The sequence below is a fragment of the Pristiophorus japonicus genome, chromosome 1 (assembly GCF_044704955.1).
Source record: "Pristiophorus japonicus isolate sPriJap1 chromosome 1, sPriJap1.hap1, whole genome shotgun sequence".
Taxonomy (NCBI): domain Eukaryota; kingdom Metazoa; phylum Chordata; class Chondrichthyes; family Pristiophoridae; genus Pristiophorus; species Pristiophorus japonicus.
Window position 1 is genome coordinate 530,340,516 of NC_091977.1, and position 17,540 is coordinate 530,358,055.

Genomic DNA, 17,540 nt, shown 5'->3' on the forward strand with positions numbered 1-17,540 from the left:
TATGAGATCCCCTCTCATTCTTCTGAACTCCAGTGAATACAAGCCCAGTTGATCCAGTCTTTCTTGATAGGTCAGTCCCGCCATCCCAGGAATCAGTCTGGTGAACCTTCGCTGCACTCCCTCAATAGCAAGAATATCTTTCCTCAAGTTAGGAGACCAAAACTGTCCACAATACTCCAGGTGTGGCCTCACCAAGGCCCTGTACAACTGTAGTAACACCTCCCTGCCCCTGTACTCAAATCCCTCGCTATGAAGGCCAACATGCCATTTGTTTTCTTAACCACCTGCTGTACCTGCATGCCAACCTTCAATGACTGATGTACCATGACACCCAGGTCTCGTTGCACCTCCCCTTTTCCTAATCTGTCACCATTCAGATAATAGTCTGTCTCTCTGTTTTTACAACCAAAGTGGATAACCTCACATTTATCCACATTATACTTCATCTGCCATGCATTTGCCCACTCACCTAACCTATCCAAGTCACTCTGCAGCCTCATAGCATCCTCCTCGCAGCTCACACTGCCACCCAACTTAGTGTCATCCGCAAATTTGGAGATACTACATTTAATCCCCTCGTCTAAATCATTAATGTACAGTGTAAACAGCTGGGGCCCCAGCAGAGAACCTTGCGGTACCCCCACTAGTCACTGCCTGCCATTCTGAAAAGTACCCATTTACTCCTACTCTTTGCTTCCTGTCTGACAACCAGTTCTCAATCCACATCAGCACACTACCCCCAATCCCATGTGCTTTAACTTTGCACATTAATCTCTTGTGTGGGACCTTGTTGAAAGCCTTCTGAAAGTCCAAATACACCACATCAACTGGTTCTCCCTTGTCCACTCTACTGGAAACATCCTCAAAAAATTCCACAAGATTTGTCAAGCATGATTTCCCTTTCACAAATCCATGCTGACTTGGACCTATCATGTCACCTCTTTCCAAATGCGCTGCTATGACATCCTTAATAATTGATTCCATCATTTTACCCACTACCGATGTCAGGCTGACCGGTCTATAATTCCCTGTTTTCTCTCTCCCTCCTTTTTTAAAAAGTGGGGTTACATTGGCTATCCTCCACTCGATAGGAACTGATTCAGAGTCAGTGGAATGTTGGAAAATGACTGTTAAAGCATCCGCTATTTCCAAGGTCACCTCATTAAGTATTCTGGGATGCAGTCCATCAGGCCCTGGGGATTTATTGGCCTTCAATCCCATCAATTTCCCCAACACAATTTCCCGACTAATAAGGATTTCCCTCAGTTCCTCCTTCTTACTAGACCCTCTGACCCCTTTTATATCCGGAAGGTTGTTTGTGTCCTCCTTAGTGAACCAAAGTACTTGTTCAATTGGTCTGCCATTTCTTTGTTCCCCATTATGACTTCCCCTGATTCTGACTGCAGGGGACCTACGTTTGTCTTTACTAACCTTTTTCTCTTTACATATCTATAGAAGCTTTTGCAATCCGTCTTAATGTTCCCTGCCACTGCCCCCCCGCCACTCCCAAATGAAGCATCGCCTGAGGACCTCCTCGGCCAGGCGGTTTGGAGTCAGGAGGGGAAGGGGTAGAGGTGGGAGGAGAAGCTGGGGGTGGGGGTGGGGAAGGTTTGGTTTGTACAGAAATACTTGTGATTTCAGACTAATGTTTGGTTTCAATGTTTTTTATTTAACAAAACCTTGTAGCACATTGGCTCAGTTGACTGCACCATTACACGCTGGTGAATCCTCATCAAAGGGTATAATCACACTTAACTTCAATCAACTTAAAATTTAACTCTCATCAAGGTGATGCCCACCATTGATGTATGACCTGCACACCCAGCAGTGTGTCAGCCTTGTAAATAACACCAATGTTCTTTCAGGCAAAGCGATCATTGATGAGCTCCTGACGTAAGGCTTTTGCAACTATCATGTCACCACGGGCCCTTTCATGCGGTCTACAGGGGGACGGGGATATGGCATCAGCATCAGCCTGATTGTCTGGCCCGATGTCAGCATCCGCCTCCTCGTCCTCTCTCTGGTGAGGTGGACTGTCAGACTCATCAGGCAATTCTTGTCCCCTCCTGATAGCCAAGTTGTGTAGCATGCAGCACACCATCACGAATTGAGCTACCTGTTCAGGGTGGTATTGGAGGTATCAGAGTGGTCCAGGCATCTAAAGCGCTGCTTCAGCACTCCAATGGTTTTCTCCATGATATTGCGAGTTGCTCTGTGGCTCTTGTTGTATCGCCTTTCAGCCTCGGCGTGGGTGTCATGCAGAGGGGTCATTAGCCAGGTGACGAGGCCATATCCTTTGTCACCAAGCATCCAGCATTGACCTTGTGGCTCATTGTTAAACAAGTCAGATACAGTGCTCTCACCCAGGATGTGAGCTTCATGGATGCTGTCCGGAAATTGAGCATTCACTGCCAGTATAATTTGCTGGTGGTCGACAACCAGTTGGACATTCAGGGAGTGGAATCTCTTGCAGTTCCTGAAAACCCCAACATCCTGAAAAGGTGGCTGCATCGCGATGTGCGCACAGTCTATTGCTCCCTGCACTTTGGGGAAGTTTGCAATTCTGGAGAATCCCAGAGCCCTCTCACTCTGTGCCTCCCTGGTTATCAGGAAGCTGATCAAGTCCCTCCTGCATGCGTACAGGGCTTCAATGCGGCGATGTGTGGCATGCTGAGAAAGTCCGCAAATGTCACCAGCTGCGACCTGAAAAGAAGCCGAGGCGTAGAATGACAGTGCCGCGGTGACTTTGACCTCGACGGACAGTGCAGTACTGATGGTGCTGGCAGGCTGCAGATCTGTCCTTATCAGCTGACATACCTCAGTGATAACCTCTTTGTGGAAGCGCAGTCTCCGAAGGCAGGTGGTGTCGGGCAAGTCGAAGTAAGACTGCTTCTCCTTGTACTGGAGGTGGGTGTAACATCTGGTCCTCCTCATCTGTCTGTCACTTCTTACATTGGGCACATAATGCAGTGCAGCGTTCCTTCGGGGATGTCAAGTCTACTTTTAAAATTACCTTGCTAACAGTTAAAAAATTATCAAGGCTAAAATACTGCAAGGTCAAAGGTCAAGTCTTCTGCAAGCATTTGGTTACCAAGAGAGGGTGAGAAAGGACAGGCCCCATTGCAGTAGCTCTCTATTTTCCACCGATTGCTCACAAACAAGAAATGTCCCGATGAAGACACCTCTTCAATTCCAATCGGTCACAGTATGGTCAAGATGTTTTTACAGATATTCAAATCAACTCCAACGACCTGCAGAGTACATCCGAACTCCGCCGAGGTTGAAGCACAGCAGCCTTTTAAAGGATGCGATATGTGATGGAGAACACGGTGTCCATAACGCTGTGATTCATTCTGGTTAGTTCCACTTTTTGTGGCCGATATGTGTGCGAGATGGTGAAACTGATGATGTGTGATCTCGATGGATGCTAGTTTGGGTAAATATGTTCTTTACGACAAAAAACAGTGGGTGGGCGTTAATATTGAGTCTCGGTGTTAATTCCGTGCAGAAAGTAACGCTGGGTGATATTATGGGCGTTGAATTCGCCCATTCTGCTGATTCCGCCCCCAAAAAATGGGCAGGCGGTAATATTTTTTCTCGGCGTTAAGCACATGGGGAAAGTCACGCTCGGCGATAAATTTCCGAAAAATGCCCACTAGTTTCCATTTTGTGTCATAATTTATACATAATTTCAGCAGTAAAATGGGCGTTAAGTGGGTGTTAAGCATGCAAAAAAAGTGGAGGTTCTAGCCCTACGACCCCTAGTTTTAGTTTCCCCATGTGGAAATATCCTCTCTGCAGCCACCTTGTCGAGCTCCCTCATTATCTTTTATGTTTCGATAAATGATCTGTATCTTAACTCCATCTACCCACCTTGGTTCCGTAATCCTAAAAACCATTGCCAAATAAAAATAAGAGATACCCTACTCCTGGTCATTCCTACGCAGTGTGGCTGGGCAATGCCATTGGGCCCCTCGGTTACTTTTCCTTTCTTCAGAGCCTATAGCAAAGACCAATGAAACACTCAAGGGGAAGCGTGTGTGAATGCCAGACAAGACAAAGATTTAAACTTAGATTTGCCAGTCAAATACTCAAAGGTCTATAATTACCGTGACTGTCGCCATAAGCCCGTAACTTGGATTGAATACAGACATTTACTATTGCAATAGATTTGATGAAGTAAAAGACAGTTATTATAAATGTGATTTCTGTAACTTGTACCTCTTTCAGTGTTGCTTGCTCTGGGAAGATGAGCAGAGGTCGATAGTAGATTTTGTGACCAGTGGTGTTCATTATAACGGTCTTGTCCTCAATCACAAGGATCTGAATCCCATGTCGCACCACTGAAGAGATGCAGAACTGACATAACTGCAGAGCACAGAGAACATGTCAGCAAAACAGAAAGAAACAGAAAGAACGAACTTGCTTTTACATAACATCACTTCTGTCCACTTCACAGCTGATGAACTGCTTTTACAGCAAGCAGCTTTGCAAACAAAAAATAAGACTTATAGACACTTGCTGTCATCCCATTGACCTTTGCACTGAGGATCCTATAGCATTTGCAGCACAAAAATGGAAATATATAAATTACTCCCATTCACTACTGTTTTAAAATTTCATGCAGCATTAGTTATAAAAAGTAAGACTTGCATTTATATAGCACCTCAAATGACCACCGGACATCCCAAAGTGCTTTACAGCCAATAAAGTACTTTTTGAAGTACAGCACAGCTGCAATGTAGGAAATACAGCAGCCAATTTGCGCACAGCAAGCTCCCACAAACAGCATTGTGATAACGACCAGATAATCTGTTTTGGTGATGTTGATTGAGGGATAAATATTGGCCAGGTCACCAAGGATAATTCTCCTGGTCTTCTTTAAAGTAGTGCTATAAGATCTTTTACGTCCACCTGAGGGGGCAGATGGGGCCTTGATTTAACGTCTCATCCGAAAGACGGCATCTCCGACAGTGCGGCACTCCCTCAGCACTGTGTGAAGGAGGTGTGTCATTGTTCAAGTAGCTTTTGGGGAAGCAAAATAATCTGTTGGGTCTGTTGAGTGTGGATAAAATCAAGTATTATTTGTTTTTTCTGTTTTTTCAGATTAAGAAAGGTCATTGTGAAGTCTTCCACACTGGTCCGAAAAAAGAATGATGAAGGCACTTTCTAAATGGCAAGTAGCTAGGAACGGAGGAGGAGCAGAGAGATTTAGGGGTCTATGTACAGAAGTCACGAAAAGCTAGTGGAGAGATACAAAAATAGTTTTAAAGGCTAATGCAATGTTGGCCTTTAACACAAGCGGATGGAAGTTATGCTAGTTGTTCCAGAGCTCTGGTTAGACCCTATCTGATGTGGGAAAGATATAGTGGTCTTGGAGAGGGTTTAGCACAGATTCACCAGAATGATACCGTGGCGGCCCTGACCATCAGCGGCAGGTCGGGGCCATAAAAGGAGCAGCGAGCGGCGGCCATGGGCAGCGTGGCAACATACCGCGGCAAGGCACAGGGCGAGCTGGTGCAGGAGGGCGACGGCAGCGAAGCGGGATGTCATCAAGGTCCAGGTCGGTGATTGGAGCGTGGGCAGGTACAGCAGGAGCGGCAAGATTGGGGCGAAGGAGCGGTGAGAGCTTGTAGAGGGATGTGATCGGCGCCCAGGAGAGGCGTGAGTTCGGGGCCAGAAGAGGCGAGGGTCCAGGGGCAGCACAGACCAGCCTCGCACTGCGATATGTGTGTGCGCACTAGGTCTGTGCAGCAGAGCTGGTCTCCAGTCGTCTTGGATAACCCTTGCCACTGGACCAAGACCTAGCTCTGTCAAGCTCGTGTGGTGGCTGGTGTACAACGGCCACCCCACGTTAAAAAAATCCACGCACAGGCATCTTCCACCCTTCAAGATGTAGTTCAGGATCTGGAATATTAAGTCCTTCATTGAAACACCTGTGAACTCATCCCTTTTTGGCGTGGAAGCAAGTCATCCTCGTTTCGAGGGACTATCTACGACCGGGGTTAAATTAGGAGGAATGATTGCATAGTATTTCCTTGATTATAGAGATTAAGGGGTGATCTATTTGAGGTGTTTAAGATGATTAAAAGGTAGACGGAGAGAAACAATTTCTTCTGATGGTGGAGTCCAGAACCAAAGGAGCATGACTTTAAATGAGAGCTAGGCCGTCGAGGGGTGATGTCAGGAAGCACAAAGTGTCATGGAAATCTCTCCGCAAAATGCTGTTGAGGCTGGAGAATCAATTGAAAGTTTTAAAACTGAGATTGATAGATTTTTGTTGGGCAAGGTTATTAAGAGATATGGAACCAAGGCGGGTAGATGGGAGTTAAGATACAGATCAGACATGATCGAATTGAATGGCGAAACAGGCTCGAGGGACTGAATGGCCTACTCTTGTTCCTATGTTTCATAGAATCTAATCATGAAGTAAGAAATCGTTTACAACAAGCCACAATGCAGCAGTTTGCAATGTAACAAGTGCAGTATTTTCTGGGAGATCGTGCACCTGGACCCTTGTTGAAATGCAAGCAGCAATAGGAGCTGGCAAGATAGCATGCGCAGCATCTGGAACCAATTTTCTTTCTCTACTCATGGGGAAGGAGCTTTTCTTTACAGTTTTAGATACCTGACTAATGTCCCAACAGGAAGAACCCTTGGGCTGGTTTCTTCATGTGCCCACAAGTGCAAATAAAAACTCAATACTAGGTTGATTCCGGAGATGAGGGGGTTGACTTATGAGGAAAGGTTGAAGAGATTGGGCCTCCACTCATTGAATTCAGAAGCATGAGAGGTGATCTTATCGAAATGTTTAAGATTATGAGGGGGCTTGACAAGGTGAATGCAGAGAGGATGTTTCCACTGATGAGGCAGACTAGAACTAGAGGGCATAATCTTAGAATAAGGGGCCGCCCATTTAAAACTGAGATGAGGAGAAATTTCTTCTCTCAGAGGGTTGTAAATCTGTGGAATTCGCTGCCTCAGAGAAGCCGGGACATTGAATAAATTTAAGACACAGATAGACAGTTTCCTAACCGATAAGGGATTGAGGGGTTATGGGGAGCGGGCAGGGAAGTGGACCTGAGTCCATGATCGGATCAGCCATGATCGTATTAAATGGCGGAGCAGGCTCGAGGGACCGTATGGCTTACTCCTGCTCCTATTTCTTATGTTCTTATATTCTTATGTAAACTGACCTTCTGATGATCTGGAAAGGTTCCAAGTTTTACATCTGCGTCGGCAATGCCTTCCTCGTCCAGTGTAATGACATCAGTGATGGGATAATCCTTCCACTTGGGGGATGTGACGTCATGCACAAGCCGGATTGCTGTCGATTTGTGCACCGTGTTCGTACTGGCCCAATAGATACCAAGCTGGAAAGGCTCCTGAAAATAATGGTTAAAAAAAATATAGCGTTTTTATAGCATTTTTAAAGAATTTTCCCTGGTACTTTGCATTGTTTTTTTGTCTAGGTTAATAAGCCAGCATTTTAACCTAATCAAAATTGCCTGTATTTTTAACAAATGATTTCTCCTCTCCCTTTTCGAGTCATGTGCTATTTCCAAGCCCCGAGTGCATGGTCAGCAACCTGCTCCCACGAGGAGACATTTTTTTTTTGACGCAGCGAGTTGTTACAATCTGGACTGCACCAGGCCTTCAGGGGTGAAGTTTGGAAACGCAGAATGTGCTAGAAGTTTGGAACTGTCTTCCACAAATGGCAGTTGATGCTAGATCAACTGTTCATTTTAAATCTGAGGTTGATAAGATTTTTGTTAACCAAAGATATTAAGGGATATGGGGCAAAGGCGGGTATATAGAGTTAGGTCACAGATCAGCCATGATCTCATTAAATGCAGGAACATGCTCAAGGGGCATGATGGGCTGAAATGGCCTCCTTCTGTGCTGTAAATTTCTATGTTTCTATTTCTATGTTTCAAAATGGCCTCCCTCCTACCAAAGGTGGGCAGAGAAAATGTTACAAGGCCCCCCTCAAAGCCTCCCTGATAAAGTGCAACATCCCCACTGACACCTGGGAGCCCCTGGCCAAAGACCGCCCTAAGTGAAGGAAGTGCATCCGGGAGGGCGCTGAGCGCTTCGAGTCTCATCGCCGACAGCATGCAGAAAACAAGCTCAGGCAGCAGAAAGAGCGTGCGGCAAACCAGACTCCCCACCCACCCTTTCTCTCAGCGACTATCTGTCCCACCTGTGACAGGGACTGTGGTTCTCGTATTGGACTGTTCAGCCGCCTAAGAACTCATTTTAAGAGTGAAGCAAGACTTCCTCAATTCCCAGGGACTGCCTATGATGATGATAGTTGAAGCAGATTCAGTAGTAACTTTCAAAAGAGAATTGGATAAAGTGCTTGAAGGGGAGAAATTTGCAGGGCGATGGGAAAAGAGCCGGGGAATGGCACTAATTGGACGGCCTTTCCATGATGAGTCAAATGGCCTCCTTCTGTGCTGTAAGGTTTATGATTCTTAAAGGACCTACTGCCTTTAAGTCCATAAAGAAACGTGCAAGTGTAGCCCAAGTGGCTCATTCCTTTCCTCTGTGGTAACATCTCGCCTCTAACAGGAACCTGATGAACAGCACAACTAAGGATGGGACAAGGGAATCATGGGGACAAAGGCAGATCCTTCCATGCTGTGGCACAGTGCGAGAGCACCAATGTACCACCAAGATTTCAATTTAAAAAAATAAACTATTGGAGGAATAATGGGACTGTGTGTTGAGCACTTAAAAAAAAAAACCTATCTGGATCCCAGCTATTTACAATATGCATTAATGATTTAGATGAAGGAATTGAATGTAATATCTCCAAGTTTGCAGATGACACTAAACTGGGTGGCGGTGTGAGCTGTGAGGAGGATGCTAAGAGGCTGTAAGGTGACTTGGACAGGTTAGGTGAGTGGGCAAATACATGGCAGATGCAGTATAATGTAAATAAATGTGAGGTTATCCACTTTGGTGGTAAAAATAGGAAGGTAGATTATTATCTGAATGGTGACAGATTAGGAAAAGGGGAGGTGCAACGAGACCCGAGTGTCATGGTACATCCAGTCATTGAAAGTTGGCATGCAGGTACAGCAGGCGGTAAAAAAGGCAAATGGCCTGTTGGCTTTCATAGCTGGAGGATTTGAGTATAGGAGCAGGGAAGTCTTACTACAGTTGTACAGGGCCTTAGTGAGGCCACACCTTGAATATTGTGTACAGTTTTGGTCTCCTAATCTGAGGAAGGACATTCTTGCTATTGAGGGAGTGCAGCGAAGGTTCACCAGGCTGATTCCGGGGATGACAGGACAGACATATGAAGAAAGACTGGATCGACTAGGCTTATATTGAATGGAATTTAGAAGAATGAGAGGGGATCTCATAGAAACATATAAAATTCTGACGGGATTGGACAGGTTAGATGCAGGAAGAATGTTCCCGATGTTGGGGAAGTCCTGAACCAGGGGTCACAGTCCAAGGATAAGGGGTAAGCCATTTAGGGCCAAGCTGAGGAGAAACTTCTTCACTCAGAGAATTGTTAACCTGTGGAATTCTTTACCACAGAAAGTTGTTGATGCCAGTTTGTTAGATATATTCAAAAGGGAGTTAGATATGGCCCTTACGGCTAATGGGATCAAGGGGTATGGAGAGAAAGCAGGAATGGGGTACTGAAGTGCATGATCAGCCATGATCATATTGAATGGTGGTGCAGGTTCGAAGGGCCGAATGGCCTGCTCCTGCAATTATTTTCTATGTTTCTATGTTTCCTTTCCTCTGTGGTAACCTCTCGCCTCAAACAGGAACCTGGTGAACAGCACGATTAAGGATGGGACAAGGGAATCATGGGGACAAAGGCAGGTCCTTCCATGCTACGGCACAGTGAGAGAGCACCAATGTACCACCAAGATTTCAATTTAAAAAAATAAACTATTGGACGAATAATGGGACTGTGTGTTGAGCAATTAAAAAAAAAACACCGTTTCTGGAACTCAAATGAATCTACAGCCTGGATAAAGATGTTTGCTAAGTGCAGGCTGATAAGGGCATTCAAGTCAAATTATTTTATGCATCTCAATCCAGCTCTGAAGAAACACAAATGCACACCAAAACACGTGCCCAGAAACTAAAAACCAACCCTTTGAAACGTATAAGATTCTGAGGGGGCTTGACAGGGTAGATGCAGGGAGATGTTTCCCCTCGTGGGGGAATCTAGAACTAGGGAGCATAGTTTCAGAATAAGGGGTCACCCATTTAAAACGGAAATTAGGAGGAATTTCTTCTCTCAGTGAGCCGTAAATCTTTGGAATTCTCTTCCACAGGGAAGCTGTGGAGGCTGGGTCATTGAATATATTTAAAAGGTGGAGATAGACAGATTTTTGAATGATAAGAGAGTCAAGGGTTATGGGGAGCGGGCAGGGAAGTGGAACTGAGGCCATGATCTTATCGAATGGCGGAGCAGGCTCAAGGGGCTAAATGGCTGACTCCTGCTCCTATTTCTTATGTTCTTATGTTCAAAATCCACAAAGGTTTTACTTTTTGCAAGACAAAGAAAATGTATTGTTAATAGTTTACCTGAAAGTTTGGCGGCACGATAATTTTCCCGGCGGGAACCTGTACCACTATCTTCTCGCCTTCAAACAGCCAGAGGTCCCACTTGGATTGGTTGACAAACAAGGCCCAAGGCAGCAGCTCAACGAGAAGCGTATTAAGGCAAGGCTTCCAGGCAGACAGCTTAACTTGCATAGGACTGTCCCACTGAGCAAGCAGCTCACCGCTGTTTTTGCTGCTCGGGTCAAGCGCACATTAAAAGAAACAGATTAGTTCTTCATTATCCTCGCTGGCAGTTATGCGCTCGAAACAAGTATTTAAGCTGTCATAATTCTTCATGTCAAAAAGTGGCAGATCCGTAAAAATTGTTCTGGCTTTTAAAAGGCTGCCAGAAAATGTTTACACAAAGATTATCCCCAAAATTCTTTTGTGTTACAATGCAATCTTTCCAGACCAAGCGAAAATGACATTTATCTTCTTAACTGTGGATTACCAGTTGATATACTGTTTTGATTCAGAACTTTAAAAAGCAAGTTTGGGGATCAAATGACTTGCACAAAGCCGTGACGGACTTGCAAAGAAAATGGTCACTTTATAATCAAAGCATTGTAAGTGTATATGTTTTATCTCTAAAATAAATATTTTTATGAATACAAATGATACAGTAAGCTCTTTCAGAAACAAGCTCATGCTGTTTAAATTCAGATTGGCCCCCGAAGATTTATTCTTAATCCACTGAAAATGTAAAGAATTTGATAAAAGAGGACATTAAAAAAGCTATGTGAAACATTATTAGGCACGATTGTTCATATCTGGCAACAGTTATGTGCTTGCTGATTAAAGGACATTTCAGCTTAAATATACTCAAACTAACAGACACTCTAATTATATCCATTTGAATCAAATGTTTAGCATATTCCAAAACTGCTAGACGTGCAGGAAGCAGAGAGCAAAGGGATTTTTATTTCATTACCTGTCGGGTTCCTTTGTTATGTAGGGCCATGGGGGATGTGCATCGGCGTCCATTTTGTAGAACTCTGTAAGTAACTTGCCGACAGCGGAATCTCTTTGTGGTCCATGGACGATTTGTTTAATAAGGGACGTTGAGATGGGGATTGCACACTGGGATGCTTCATCTTCCTCCCTGAGAAGGAAGGCGAACAATTATTGCATTACATCGCGTCATCGCTCAAAAATGGTTTCCTTCGCCGCAGGACTAAAAATCCATTTTTATTCAGGTGAAAGTTATACTGATAAATAAGGAGACCCTGTTTCCATACTTCAGGAAGGATGTCAAGGCCTTAAAGATGATGCAGAGGAGATTTACTGGAATGGTACCAGGTACGAGGGACTTCTGTTATGTGGAGAGACTGGGATTGTTCTCCTTAGAGAAAAAGAAAGTCTTGCATTTATATCGCGCCTTTCACGACCACTGGACGTCTCAACGTGCTTTACAGCCAATGAAGTACTTTTTGAAGTGTAGTCACTGCCGTAATGTGGGAAACGTGGCAGCTAACTCTTTCCTTATCTTGTCAGCAAGAAATGTTTGGCATTGTTGCCACATTAGGTTATTTTAAGGGTTAAGTCATGTCAGGAGAGCCCAGACCCATGTCATGCTCCTCCTGTGCCATGTGGGAAATCAGGGATGCTTCCAGTGTCCCTGATGACTATGTGTGCAGGAAGTGTATCCAGCTGCAGCTCCTATGAGACCGCATGACGGCACTGAAGCTGCGGATGGATTCACTCTGGAGCATAGCCGATGCCGAGGATGTCGTGGACAGCACTTTCAGTGAGTTGGTCACACCGCAGGTAAAGGTTAAAAAGTCAGATAGGGAATGGGTGACCATCAGGCAGAGCAGGAGTAGGAAGGTAGTGCAGGGGTCCCCTGTGGGCACCTCCCTCCAAAACAGATATACCACTTTGGATATTGTTGGGGGAGATGGTTCACCAGGGAAAGGCAGCAGCAGCCAAGAACATGGCACCGTGGGTGGCTCTGCTGCACAGGAGGGCAGGAAAAAGAGTGGAAAGCTATAGTGATAGGGTATTTTATTGTAAGGGGGATAGATAGGCGTTTCTGCGGTCGCAACCGAGATTCCAGGATGGTATGTTGCCTCCCTGGTGCAAAGGTCGAGGATGTCTCAGAGCGGCTGCAGGGCATTCTGGAGGGGTGGGTGAACAGCCAGTTGTCGTGGTGCATATAGGTACCAACGATATAGGTAAAAAGCGGGATGAGGTCCTACAAGCTGAATTTAGGGAGCTAGGTGTTAAATTAAAAAGTGGGACCTCAAAGGTAGTAATCTCAGGATTGCTACCAGTGCCACATGCTAGTCAGAGAAGGAATAGCAGGATAGTTAAGATGAATACATGGCTTGAGGAGTGGTGCAAGAGGGAAGGATTCAAATTCTTGGGACATGGGAACCGGTTCTGGGGGAGGTGGGACCAGTACAAACCGAATGGTCTGCACCTGGGCAGTTCTGGAACCAATGTCCTGTTGGGGAGGGGTTAAACTAATATGGCAGGAGGATGGGAACCTATGCAGGGAGACAGAGGGAAATAAAATGAGGGCAGAAGCAAAAGATAGAAAGGAGAATAGTAAAAGTGGAGGGCAGAGAAACCCGGCAAAAATCAAAAAGGGCCACATTACAGCAAAATTCTAAAGGGACAAAGAGTGTTAAAAAGACAAATCTGAAGGCTGTGTGTCTCAATGCGAGGAGTTTTCGTAATAAGGTGGATGAATTAACTGCGCAGGCAGCTATTAACGATTATGATATAATTGGGATTACGGAGACATGGTTCCAGGGTGACCAAGGCTGGGAACTCAACATCCAGGAGTATTCAACATTCAGGAAGGATAGACAGAAAGGAAAAGGAGATGGGGTAGCGTTGCTGATTCAAGAGGAAATTAATGCAAAAGGAAGAAAGGACATCAGCTTGGATGATGTGGAATCCGTATGGGTAGAGCTGCGGAATACCAAAGGGCAGAAAACGCTAGTGGGAGTTGTGTACAGACCATTAAACAGTAGCAGTGAGGTTGGGAATGGCATCAAACAAAAAATTAGGGATCCGTGCAATAAAGGTACAACAGTTATCATGGGCGACTTTAATCTACATATAGATTGAGTTAACCAAGTTGGTAGCAATGCGGTGCAGGAGGAATTCCTGGAGTGTATTAGGGATGGCTTTCTAGACCAATGTGTCGAGGAACCAACGAGAGAGCTGGCCATCCTAGACTGGGTGCTGTGTAATGAGAGAGGACTAATTAGCAATCTTGCTGTGCAAAAGCCCCCTGGGGAAGAGTGACCATAATATGGTAGAATTCTTTATTAAGATGGAGTGTTAATTCAGAGACTAGGGCCCTGAACTTAAGGAAATGTAACTTCAATGATATGAGACGTCAATTGACTAGGATAGGCTGGCAAATGATACTTAAAGGTTTGACAGTGGATAGGCAATGGCAGACATTTATAGATTATATGGATGAATTTCAACAATTATACATCCCTGTCTGGAGTAAAAATAAAAAGGAGAAGGTAGCTCAACCATGGCTAACAAGGGAAATTAGGGATAGTGTTAAATCCAAGGAAGGCGAGAAAAAGCAGAAAACCTGAGGACTGGGAGAAATTTAGGATTCAGCAGAGGAGGATAAAGAGTCTAATTAGGAGGTGGATAATAAATTATAAGAGGAAGCTTGCAGGGAACATAAAAACTGACTGCAAAAGCTTATAGATATGTGAAGAGAAAAAGATTAGTGAAGACCAATGTAGGTCCTTTGCAGACAGAATCAGGTGAATTTATAATGGGGAACAAAGAAATGGCAGACCAATTGAACAAATACTTTTGATCTGTCTTCATTAAGGAAGACACAAATAACCTTCCAGAAATACTAGGGGTTCAAGGGTGTAGCGAAAAGGAGGAACTGAAAGAAATCCTTATTAGTCAGGAAATTGTGTTAGGGAAATTGATGGGATTAAAGGCCGATAAATCCCCAGGGCCTGATAGTCTGCATCCCAGAGTACTTAAGGAAGTGGCCCTAGAAATAGTGGATGCATTGGTGATCATTTTCCAACAGTCTATCGACTCTGGATCAGTTCCTATGGACTGGAGGGTAGCTAATGTAACACCACTTTTTAAAATAGGAGGGAGAGAAAACGGGTAATGAAAGACCGGTTAGCCTGACATCAGTAGTGGGGAAAATGTTGGAATCAATCATTAAGGATGAAATAGCAGCATTTGGAAAGCAGTGACAGGATCGGACCAAGTCGGCATGGATTTATGAAAGGGAAATCGTGCTTGCTAAATCTTCTGGAATTTTTTGAGGATGTAACTAGCAGAGTGGACAGGGGAGAACCAGTGGATGTGGTGTATTTGGACTTTCAAAAGACTTTTGACAAGATCCCACACAAGAGATTGGTGTGCAAAATGAAAGCGCATGGTATTGGGGGCAAAGTACTGACGTGGATAGCGAACTGGTTGGCAGACAGGAAGCAGAGAGTTGGGATAAATGGGTCCTTTTCAGAATGGCAGGCATTCTGCCATTGACCAGTGGGGTGCCATAGGGTTCAGTGCTGGGACCCCAGCTATTTACAATATACATCAATGATTTAGATGAAGAAATTGAATGTAATATCTCCAAGTTTGCAGATGACACTAAACTGGGTGGCGGTGTGAGCTGTGAGGAGGATGCTAAGAGACTGCAGGGTGACTTGGACAGGTGAGGTGAGTGGGCAAATGCATGGCAGATGCAGTATAATGTGAATAAATGTGAGGTTATCCACTTTGGTGGCAAAAACAGGAAGACAGAATATTATCTGAATGGTGACAGATTAGAAAAAGGGGAGGTGCAACGAGACCTGGGTGTCATGGTACATCAGTCATTGAAGTTTGGCATGCAAGTACAGCAGGCCGTGAAGAAGGCAAATGGCATATTGGCCTTCATAGCTAGATGATTTGAGTATAGGAGCAGGGAGGTCTTACTGCAGTTGTACAGAGCATTGGTGAGGCCACACCTGGAATATTGTGTTCAGTTTTGGTCCCCTATTCTGAGGAAGGACATTCTTGCTATTGAGGGACTACAGCAAAGGTTCACCAGATTGATTCCCGGGATGGCAGGACTGACATATGAGGAGAGACTGGATCAACTGGGTTTGTATCGACTGGAGTTTAGAAGAATGAGAGAGGATTTCATAGAAACATATAAAATTCTGACGGGATTGGACAGGTTAGAAGCAGGAAGAATGTTCCTATTGCTGGGGAGTTCCAGAACCAGGGATCGCAGTCTAAGAATAAGGGGTAAGCAATTTAGGACCGAGATAAGGAGACTTCTTCATTCAGAGTGGTTAACCTGTGGAATTCTCTACCGCAGAAAGTTATTGAGGACAGTTCGTTAGATATATTCAAAAGGGAGTTAGATATGGCCCTTACGGGCAAAGGGATCAAGGGGTATGGAGAAAAAACAGAAAAGGGGTACTGAGGTTGAATGATCAGCCATGATCTTATTGAATTGCAGTACAGGATCGAAGGGCCGAATCGCCTGCTCCTGCACCTATTTTTCTATGCACAGCAAGCTCCCACAAACAGCAATGTGATAATGACCAGGTAATCTGTTTTTGTTATGTTGATTGTGGGATAAATATTGGCCAGAGCACCGGGGAGAACTACCCTGCAGGGAAGATTAAGGGGAGATTTAATAGAGGTATTCAAAATTATCAAAGGTTTTGATAGAATAATTAATAAGAAATTGTTTCCAGTGGCAGGGGAATTAATAACCAAAGGACACAGATTTAAGATAACTGGCAAAAGAAGCAGAGGTGAAGATGAGGAGATTTTTTTTTAATAAGCGAGTTGTTACGATCTGGAATGTGATGAGCAGAATGGTCTCCCTCTGTGCAGCATGATTTAATAATTCTGTAACATGACTTTTCATATGTCACCAGCTTAAATATATGATTGCAGGCCATCATCCACAAGTTCCCATGAAAGTGGACCTGTCTTAGTGAAACAATTGAGATTTAAACGGTCTCTTGATCAAGTGTCTGCTGGTGTTACATTTGCCCGAGTTCACTTGCGCTGTGAAGAGTGGCTGTAACACCTTGATTGTGTTTGCACTGAATTAGTTACTGACCTGGATTAAATGAAGCTTCGGGAAACAGAAGTACACCATTAAAACAGATCGGCTGCTCTGTATCACATTGCCGTTTGTGGATCTTGCTGTGCGCAAATCGGCTGCCGTGTTTCCTACACAGGCCACATAGTTCACATGCCCGACACGATCCAATATCTGAAGTGGCTGCTCCTCAAATTCTGGTTGCACTTCAGTCCCACAGTCCTGATCTTTGGGCACCCTGTGCAGAGGGGAGCGGGAAGGCCGGAAGGCCTCCTCGTAGGACTGCTCCTGGACATGACCAAGAGGGCCATCACCTGGTCCAAGCAGCGGGCAGTCGAGGAGGTCGTTCAGCCCAACTGCCTGCCTCTCTTCCGCGGTTACATCCGAGCCAAGGTGTCCCTGGAGATGGAGCACGCGGTGTCCACCGGTACGCTTGCGGCTTTCCGCGAGAGGTGGGCGCCGGAGGGACTGGAGTGCAACCAAACTTTAATTTGATCCTTAATGTTTAAAGTTTAATTTGTCTATGTTTGTCGGTTTTAGTGCCCAACCCCTTTAAGCCAGGGGGCAATTGTATAATTTGTGTTTCTGGTGCCCTCAAAAAAAACCAAGGAGGCACTTGAAAGGTCTTTGGAGTGTGACCTCCCTTTAATCAGGGGGCACTTGTTTAATGTTCACAACTAAAATAGTTGTCGACCAGCAGCTTCTGCTGCCATTAACTTGAATCCCGCAGAACCTGCCTTGCCTGCTCCCAGTGCAGGCCCACAAAGCAGCAGCTCTGCCAATTATGTTTGAAGCAAATAGGAGCAGAAAATGCTGAGAATACTTTTTAAAAAATTTGTTCATGGGATGTGGGCGTCACTGGCAAAACCAGCATTTATTGCCCATCCCTAATTGCCCT

General features: G+C 44.9%; 1 protein-coding gene across 3 annotated transcripts in view; it reads right to left on the reverse strand.

The window, feature by feature from the left end:
- LOC139277917 (intermembrane lipid transfer protein VPS13B-like) overlaps nt 1-17,540 on the reverse strand; it is a 1,209,249-nt gene that overhangs the window by 66,351 nt on the left and 1,125,358 nt on the right. For all 3 annotated transcript variants that reach the window (XM_070896555.1, XM_070896554.1, XM_070896561.1), the window contains exons 48-51: nt 11,513-11,683; nt 10,564-10,774; nt 7,197-7,385; nt 4,222-4,368 (exon numbers count right to left, since the gene is read on the reverse strand). In XM_070896555.1, the coding sequence (XP_070752656.1) occupies nt 4,222-4,368; nt 7,197-7,385; nt 10,564-10,774; nt 11,513-11,683 (718 nt within the window). The remainder of the gene's footprint in view (nt 1-4,221; nt 4,369-7,196; nt 7,386-10,563; nt 10,775-11,512; nt 11,684-17,540) is intronic.